This window comes from Octodon degus, unplaced genomic scaffold (genome assembly GCF_000260255.1).
Source record: "Octodon degus isolate 3935 unplaced genomic scaffold, OctDeg1.0 scaffold00017, whole genome shotgun sequence".
Taxonomy (NCBI): Eukaryota; Metazoa; Chordata; class Mammalia; order Rodentia; family Octodontidae; genus Octodon; species Octodon degus.
In genome coordinates, this window is record NW_004524593.1 from 24,127,334 (window position 1) to 24,137,344 (window position 10,011).

Consider the following 10,011-nt stretch of genomic DNA (forward strand, 5'->3'; position numbering starts at 1 on the left):
AGCAAAGCAAAGAATCAAGAGTGAAGAGACAATCTGAAGAATGGAAGAAAATCTTTTCAAACTATTCATCTGGCAAGGGGCTAATTTCCAGGATATATCAGGACCTCAAAAAGCTCAAGAGGAAAAAAACCCTCAACAAGAGGCAAATTCCCTGAATATGCATTTCTCAAAGAAGACCTAAAAATGGCCAACAAATATGAAAATTGCTCAATATCATGAATCATCTGAGAAATGCAAATCGAAACCATATTAGGTTACTATCTTACCTTAGTTATAATGACTATAGGAAAAATTACAAGAGAGTATAAATGCTGAAGAGGATGTGGATCAAGGGGAAAGCTTGTACACTGTTAGTGGTGATGTGAATTAATACAGCTATCATGGAGAATAATATGATGATTTCTCAAAAAATTAAAAATAAAGCTGCTATATCCACTAGTTCAATGCTGAATATATATAGTATTCAAGGAAAATGAAGTCAGTATGTGAGAGACCCATAGCTCTTCCAGCTCTGTTCACAATAGCCAAGATACAGAATCAGTGGAGAGGTCCGAGGACCAACGAATGGATTTAGAATGTAGTGCACAGCCATAGTAAAACACTACTCAGCTACCAAGAGAAGGAAACTTGTCATTGTGCATCATGGACAAACTTGAGGACATTATGTTAACTGAAATAAACTAGCACAGCAGGACAAACTGCAGGCTTTCATGTGTGGAAGCTAAAAAGATTGGTTTTGTAGGTCCAGAGAGTAAAACTGTGGTCCTCAGTCTGGGGAGAGTGGGGCAGTAGAGGGAGGCCAGACAACAGGTACCAAGGTGCAGTTAAGTAGGAGGAAAAAGTTCAGTGCCTATGGATGACCCTGGGTTATGGCATTTTATAGTGCACCTTACCCAGAGCTAGGAGAGAGGTCTCGGTGCCTCCTAACACAGAGAATGGCCTCTGTCTCAGGGGATGGAGATGCAGTGATCTAGTGTCACACACTGTTTAGCACTCTGTACCCCATAATAGGCACCAATTAGATGAAGAGGCCAGGAAGATAGCCTCAAGGTACCTGTGGGATGTGTGCTTTAGGAAAAACTTCTCCACTCCACATCATCAACCTTGCTTCTCAGGTCCTACTTTTTCCACCTTTGCATAGGTCTGAATTAGGAGAACCCTTTTAGCCAGCTCTTGCTCCAGTCTTTTCTCTTGCTGACCACCTGGGATTATGGGCTTCAGTCTTTTGTGATATATTTCTTAAGTAGATAACTATTATTCCATATATGAAGCTCCTATTAAAACTAATTTTAAGCTATTGTTTCCTTTAATTATGCAGTCTTAGACAGGATATCATGTCTGCATCTTGTACTAGGAATAACCACTACGAAGACAACAATATGCAGTGTATTATTGAAACTGTCCTACTAATCGGTTTTGAAACTGTCTCATTGCTATTTGTTTCTCAATAAAATTAAAAAAATAATTATACAGTCTTACTGTTAACTTTAAGTTCTTTTCATTTTTGTAGAAATATTTGGAACATGATATATTCTCTTTATGTGATGCCCATATTTGTACTTATGTTGGACTTTTTTATTGTTGAACTAGAACCGGAAGATGACGATGTGATGAGAAACATAACTAGGCTAAGAGAAAAGCTTGGTTGGAAAACTGTGTTAGCACAGCATGATATGAAATATAGTAGAGCTAAAATTCAGAAGATTACTCTAAAGGTATCCTATTTTATTCAGTTTTGAACTATAACAATCAGTATTTGAAAGTATGTTAATTTTTATTTACTTTAGGTATTATATCAAAATCTCACATAATAGTCATAATCATTATTAACCGGTAAATGCAAATGAAAAGTATTTGACATTTTATTTCAGTTAAAGAACAGACAAGGGATAAAGCATATATATAATATATATATGTATATATACATATGTATTTATATATCCTAAACTACATCAAAGTACTCATATTTGTCCCCTCTCCTCCTTTCCTCTAATTGACTGGTTCAGGATGTGGCATCATCTTGCTCCTGCACATCATTTGTGTCTGTGTGTATGCGTGACTGTGACAGAGGGAGAGACTTAGAAAGAAAGCAAACAAACATAGCAGAAATACACTCTGTCCTGCATACCCTTGCACCAGCAATCTGTACTTTATCAAGCTCTCAGACAATCCTGATACACAATGGAGAACCACTCCTCCAAACCAAGGGTCAGCAAACTCCGCTCTCCAAAGGCTCAGATGCAGGCTTTAAACCTACTTTTAAGGTTTAAAGATAGCAGAAGCCAAAAACTGTACAATTGGATCCAAATTAAAACTGTGGTAATTAGAAACTATTTGGTTATTTATTTTAGTAACTTCTAAGGGCATCACTAAACACTAAATGGTTTTTAATAGTAAAATTCAGTTACCCAGCGAAGACTAAATTGATTTTAAATGTAGAATTTTTTATCAATAAAAATAAAAGTTTCAAACCTAAAAGAAAGTATCTTTAAAATTTGCACATAAAATTTTTCTTAATGTACAATGAGCAGTTTTTCAATAATGCCAGTGGAATGAGGGAGAAACATTACATTTTATTGCCAAAGCTTTGAACATGAGTTCAGGGTTAGATTTACATGTAAATCTCTACTTTATTTTTCTTTAATTTGTAACTTCTCAAATTAATTTATGGAAATATTAATTTCTGCATAAATTTAATGGGATTAAAGTATCAAATCTTAGTCTTCTTAATTTTAAGAAATTATGAATATTAAGTTCATGATTGTTAAGACGATGCAAGTGAAACACTCTTATTATTTATTACTCAAAAATTAAATATTACTAGACTACAAAAGCACCATCATTATCAAAATAAACAAGGCATTTAAAATGCCCAAAAGGTTTTTATATTGGAAGGCAAAGATATTGAACATGACATATAGTAAACTACACATCACCAAGTTCTTTGGTTAGTAAGCATGTAGTAGTAAAACATACATAACCTTTTCTGAATGTTGTTCTCACACTGTGCTCAAGAATTTAATATATTAAATATATTAAATCTTTTATAAGATTGACCTTATTAAGGTTTGACAAAACACAATCTGATAGTAGTTCTTCTGAAAATATTATTCTTATTTTTAATCTGCATTGAAAATTTTCCAGTTCACCTGGTAATCTGTACAGCCATTTTGTTATTAAGTCAGATTAATTTTTTTTTTTAACTTCAGGAACCTTTGAAAGATGATGGTGAATTTGTATACTGCATTCCTCGGGGGAATCTTAAAAGATTTCACAGTTCATATGATCTTCAGGTAGTATCTGCTCACAGAGCTAGAAATTGCAAAAAATTTTGGACTATTTCAGCTTCATTTATTACAAAGGTAATAATCTATACTTGATTGGCTTTCAAAGTAAAAATAATATCCAATTTAGAATTTAATTGCATGAATTTATCTCTTTTAGAGAGACTTGGTCATTTGAAGAACAGTTTATGTTTTAGAATCTTCTTAGGAGGAAGTTATTAGTGATTTTTTTCTTTGTACATGTTTAAGCTTGAAGATTTTAAGTTCTCTTTACCCCCACCCATATAATTTATTAATATTTGGTATAAACTTTTAATGGCATTTTAGGGGATCATAGGAGTGATAATAATAAAGAAGGGAAGAGTCTTGATTGGCACAGTTGCAGAAAATCCTGTTGCATTTTTAGTCCCTCACACACACTAGAGGCCACAGCTAGCTGATGGATGACTGATGGCCAGTTACTTGCTGTGCCAGCCTGGCCTCCCCACATGTGCAGCAGGCTGAGGGTGGGGCTGGGGCATACTGAGGAGCAACTTGTACACACACAGGAATACACAACACCTTTCACTTCTGGAAGAACATGTTGAAAGAAGTTTGCATTCGGATGGGGATCTCTTGAGAAGAGGAGGACTCCCTTAAGGTAGTGCAGTCGCTTCCAAATGTAAACATGGGCCATCTGCATAGGGTGTAAGCTGGACTGCCACATTCACACAGTCAGAATTGAGTGCATGGATGCTGCTTTTACAGCAATGTGGCCACTGTGCCACTCGGACTTTGAGCGGTTCTTTGTGGGATGTGTCTCTGGGAAGAGAAGCTTGTCTTGGCCTTTCTCTGTTGGAGGCAAAGTGGCAGGAGGAGAGGGAAGAACAGAAGTAGGGTGTTGGCGAAATCAAATTTGGTGCAGATGAAGTTGGTGAGACTTCAGATATGGAAAAGATAGTCTTATAGCAACAAATGGTTATGAGGCAAGCTTTTATAATTACTCTGTTGACTTCTTGAAAACACAACATTTTTCAAAGTAATAAAGTTAGGCTTTGTGTTTGTACTTCTAGGTTACTAAAACAGGAATTGGTACAGAAGAAGCAGAAGTTGTTCCTACTTTGGAATGGCTATCAGAAAGACGGCGGTACTATTTATTACAACAATTCAAGATATTTTCCAATTTCCGGTGAGATGAATAAAAGCAACTAGTTCTTTGCAGTTTAATCCTGTTGTAAAAGCAGTTGTAAGATGACATCTGGGTCCCACAATGACAAGGCCACATTGAAGGGGGTGTCCTAGGCCAGTGGGGGATTCCACAGAAGAGTTTCAGCTGACACTCATTTAAGTACCAAAATTTGTAATCTAGTCATCTTGGATGAATATTGCCAAAAAGATACTTTATGATCTAGCACACTTAGACAGACTATTGACCTTGCTTTAGCTACTTTCTATTTTTCATTGAGTATTTATTGAGCAGTCATGAAAGACCCAGATTTCTCAAGGCTGAGGCTAGTGTATTGGAGAAACCAAGCAGACATCCTGCTTCCAAAGACCTATGTGTAGTGGGTGAGGGGTAATGGGCAAGCATGTAAACGTGAGAAACGCCAGGCGGAGAGTCAGGGTTATGAAGGAAAACGCGGCAGAGCAAAGCGCTGGGCCACTTGTAGATGGAGCTCCTCACTGAAGCGTCTCCCACTATCTAAGGTACTTCACGTTATGTTGCAAAGCAGTGGAGTAGACCCAGGCTGCCATTCTTCTAGTGCTTGTACAGTACCTGCTTTTATAATTACCTTGTTTCTTCTCCAGTGTCTGCCTTTTCTTCTGATCTCTGCTATCTGCTGGGGCCTAGGACAACAGATCAATTATATGTATACAGTCTGTGCAGTGCTGGGGACCAAATCCAGGGCAAGCGCTACTACTCTTGAGCTATGCTCCCAGCCCAGATAAACATTTTAAATTGTTACATTTATTATTTTAGGTTAAAGAAAGACCCAAAGAACTCTTTGATAAGGCGAGTGCATTGAATTTTTGTAGCAGAAAAGTTATGTGTTTATTGAACACTTTGTCATATACCTATTCTGTTTTACTGGCGTGAAAAACAGGGTGTGTGTTCCTATACTACTTGCACTCTAAGAGAGGAAATTGATTGAAAAGTAACTGAATACACGAGATAACTTCAGACAGCAGTAAGGTCCAGAAACATAATAAACCATGAATAAAATGGATGTGGTATATGTTGCTGCTTACATGGGTGTAGATGAGGTATGTGGGCAGAGACCTGAACAGAAAAGGAGGTGGCCCCTGGGATTCTAGGCAAGGACAGCTGTGAGTGAGTCATGGAGCAGAACGAGGCAGTATGTATTCCTGTGTGGGAGCAGAGCATGCAGAGTTAGTGGGAGTCAAGCTGGTTTCCTCCTGTCTAGATCCGTGTACCTGTAGGGCTGTGGCTGAGCGACAGCTGGGAGATGTTCCTAGCCAGGCCCTGTGCTGATCACCCTATCAGTTAGGTTCCAGTGGTGAGGCTAGAGAGGTTGTGAGTCTGGTTGAGCCACTTCAGGTACTATCTCAAGTAAGAATTTCTGTATCCATTTACTTAAAACTGTCACTGCTGGACTTTGCAATGTTGTTCTGGCTTTGTAATAAATCCTTAGGGTCCATTCTGCTCCGAAGAGTTTTCATGTATTAAACCTATGAATTAGGGTAAGAATTGGGATATGAATTGTCAGAATTCTTATAGGTATAAGAATTATCATTTTAAATGAAAAATAATTTTCAGTAAATCCATGGCCCAAATGATTTGTGTACTTCCTCCCTCTTTCCCTTCTTTCCTCTGTTCTTGATTTCCTTTCACTTTTGGGGGTGGGACCATGGCCATGCTAAGCATATGCTTCACCAGTGAGCTACTCCTGGCTCCATTTTCTCTCTTCATGTTAAGAAAAATATATATTGAAATTTAGGGACGGGAAGATAGCTCAGTGGAATAAGTGCTTGCTTGGCAAGCTCAAGGTCCTGAGTTCAATCTCTGGTACCACAAAAAAAAAAAAGAAAAAAGAAAAAATTAGCCTTAAACTTGTAAATGTATTAGAATTTATTTTAACAAATTATATATAGTCTTTTGGAGACAGCATCTCACTATACAGTTCAGGCTTGCCTTAAGCTCACTTTGTAGTTCAGGTTGGCCTCGACCTTGCTATGATTCTCCTGCCTCAGCCTCCCAAGTGCTGGGATTGTAAGCATGTGCCACCACATCTGGTTCTGTAGTCTTTAATCATTATATGTATGAGAGAGTAACAAGTCAGGCTGACACCCCCGAAAGGACTTGTGTGAACGTGGGTGTCAACCTGAGTGTCCCCTCTCTGTGTATCCCTGCACTAGCCTGGCCTTCCGGGATCCTGATAACAGCAACATCAGGGCTGGCTGGCTGGGTCAGGCTGGGCTGGATGCAGGTGTGGCCTGCAGAGCACGCGGCCTGTTGTCCCTTGGGAGCTTGGGATACCTGTTCCCTGAACAGACAGGAGACTTTTCAGGTCTTAAGATCCTTTGAGTTTTTAAAAGTTATACATGTATCTGCTTTTTCATAACTGTTAAATAACAGCAAAATAATATACATCATATTGATCTTTTACTTACCAGTACTCAAAGATTTTTTTAAAATATACTTCTTTATGATCACTGAAAATTGGATTTTAATGCTTCTTGATATGAATCGTTTTTCCAAGTAGCAAACCAAATAACAGAAAGGAAATTACATACATCTACAGTGAACTATTTATAGGAATATTTCAACTAAGGGAATATTATATCAATGATAATTATAATGAGTTTATCTTATGTTTTGATTTGCACTTTGTTAACAGTTTAGGAGAAAAACTTATGAGGTTAATGTTTGGGTAGCCCAGAAAGCATGAAAAAAATCTCTCGGGAATTTAATATTACTAATGTTTGAATACATTTCTCTTATATAAAATATGATTTATGAACATAGAATGTAAGAAGTCTTTTTTCTTTTCAGAATTAATAAAGCCTTTGTGACCTGGAAATTGAACGTTAAAAGAATTAAGACAGAGAAGAGCAGGTCAGTCTTGATATACAGTGTGCTTCTGAAACTTTTAGAAACAAGATACATTTTAAATGTGTAAGGGAAAGCCAGGCATACTTGCATACACCTGTTATCCCAGCACTTGGGAGGCTGAGGCAGGAGAATCACCATGAATTCTAGGCCAGCCTAGGCTACATAAGTGAGTTCAAGGCCAGCCTAGGCTACATAAGTGAGTTCAAGGCCAGCCTGCACTACATGTCAACACACAGCAAAACTAAACAAAATGTGTAAGAGACAGCCTCACTTGGGCAGTGCAATGAGAGAGCAGTTGTGCTCATGATGTGTTCATGGCCAGCCAACTCCCCACTATGGATTCCACATCCTGGTCACATAAACAAAGAGCTCCTAGCCAACCTGGCATTTTAGTTCTATTCCCTAGAGGGCTCCATGCAGGCATGCTTCGGCTTGGATGGTTTTCTTGGTCGCAGGTTTCTTATGGAGGACTCTGTAGAGCAGGGAGGTCACCCCACAAACCCTCAGGCTTTAAATCTGGGTGGAGAGCACCACAGCTTGGCTGGATTCTAAGACTGCAGGTCCTAGAAGAAAATTACTTAGAAATATGATGAATTTTTTGTTTTCCTTTCTTTCTTTTTTTATTTTCTAAATCCTTATTCCCTTCTCCAATCCTGAACATTTTCTTTTTACTTCTCAGTATCTGTCCTCCATTTTGTTCTTTATTTACTCTTTGGGTTTCTCACAGAAGAAAAATAATGCAATATTGAAATGTGTGTCTGATTTATTTCACTTAAAATTATGTTCTAAAAATGCATCCATTTACCTAAAAATGCCTCAAATTATTTTGGCAGAGTAGTACTCCACTGTATATACAAAGCATATTTTCTGTATCCGTCAGTTGATGGCAGTTACAAATTGTACTGCTATAAACATGGGTGTGTATATATTGCTGTGGTATGATGCTTTTAACTTTCAGGAGGATATCTAGAAGGGGAATAGCTGGCTCAAATGGGACCTCTGGCTTTAGGATTTTGAGGAATCTCCATACTGATTTTTATATTGGTTTTACCAATTTATACTCCCACTAATAGAAGAGAAGAATGTCTTTTTCCCCACAGCTCTGTCAGCATTAGTTATTGGTTGATTTCTTGATAACTGTTTTTTCTGGAGTGAGGTGGAATCTCACTATTGTTTTAATTTGTATTTTTCAAATTGCTAGTGATGTTAGTATATTTTTCCATATATTTTCTGTTTTGGAACAGAATAGAAGAAGTAGAAACAGCTCCAAACATACTCAGCTACCTTATCTTTGGCAAAGGGGCCAAACACCTTCACTGGAAGAAAGATGGCCTCTTTAGTAAATTATGTTGGGAAAACCAGCTTTACACATGCCAAAGATTAAACCTAGACCCATATCTGTCGCTATGCACTAAGATAAAATCAAAATTAATCCAAGATCTAAATTTTAAAACAGAAACGCTAAATCATCTAGAAGACAGAATTGGTAGAACTCTTGAAGACATAGGCATAGGCAAAGATTTTATGAACAAATGCTAATTTTATAGGAAATATTACAAAGAACTGAGATGGAATCATATTTTTATTTATTTATTTTTGTATTTTTAAGGAAGAGTCTACAGGGTCTTCAGGATCTCATTACTATATTGGACTCATAGTGATCCACCTGTTTACAGGCTAAGAAGAGCTGAGATTACAGGTGTGCACCACCACGCCCAGTCTCAATTGCCCTCTCAGTAAGCTGTGGGGGCAGGGCTAGCATGGCAGGCCTGGGGATTGAACCCTCAGCCTCTGCACCTGCTTGCAGGTGCTTTAATGTGCTGAGCTATTTGGCTGGCCCTTAGAATATTTAAAAAACTTTGCACAGGAAGAACATCGATAGAGTAAAGAGATAAGCCACAGAATGGGGGAAATAACTTACGAGCTATTCCTCAAAGGACTAATATCTAGAATATATAAAGAAAAAAAAAAAAAAAAAAAAAGTCAGAACCCCCTCACCAAATTTAGATTTAAATCTGACCCAATCCAAAAATAAGAATCTAGACCCAGTCCTAGCCCAGGCCCGGTGAGTGTATGGGAGAGCTTCCAGCTACCCTACGCCGGTGGGACCTATTACTGGTCCCAGCCCAGGTGCAGCTTGGGTGAGACCCTCTTCCACCCCCTTGGGACGCCCCGCCACCACTCTGCAGCACCTCCCCTAGCCCACCCGCCCAGTAGGAATTTCTGCCACCTTCCGGGAAGCCCCAGACCCAGTCCTAGCCCAGGCCTGGTGAGTGTGTGGGAGAGCTGCCTCTCCCCACTACTCCACCTTGTCCCCTCCAGGCTTAGCTCAGGCCTGGCATACAGGCCTGGGGTGAAACCCTGCAGCTGCAATCCCTGCAGAGAGTGTAGAGGATAGAACCACCCAGCTAGTCCAGGAGCAGAAAATCTTGCCAGAGGGGCACAACAAGTTCACCTCCAAGGGCAGCAGCAGGAAGGAGTTGAGCACAGCAGCCACACCCAAGCCAGGCACAGCTGGATAAATCCAAACTTTGTAGATCTGCACCTGAACTTCAGTACCTGCTAAAGTTATAACTACAATGAAGATCTACAACAAAGGTCAGAAGACAGTGCTACACAAAATGATGAGAAGGAACAAAATGCAACCTCAGAACCCAAGCCCACCCATAACAA

The 10,011-nt window shown here is 38.8% G+C and overlaps 1 protein-coding gene across 1 annotated transcript in view; it reads left to right on the forward strand.

Annotated features, from left to right (window-relative positions):
• The window catches only part of Dnah14 (dynein axonemal heavy chain 14), a 394,744-nt gene that overhangs the window by 27,148 nt on the left and 357,585 nt on the right, over positions 1-10,011 (forward strand). Inside the window, 4 exon segments of the mRNA XM_012513730.1 lie at positions 1,511-1,715; positions 3,210-3,362; positions 4,337-4,452; positions 7,279-7,341. Coding sequence (XP_012369184.1) covers positions 1,511-1,715; positions 3,210-3,362; positions 4,337-4,452; positions 7,279-7,341 — 537 coding nt within the window.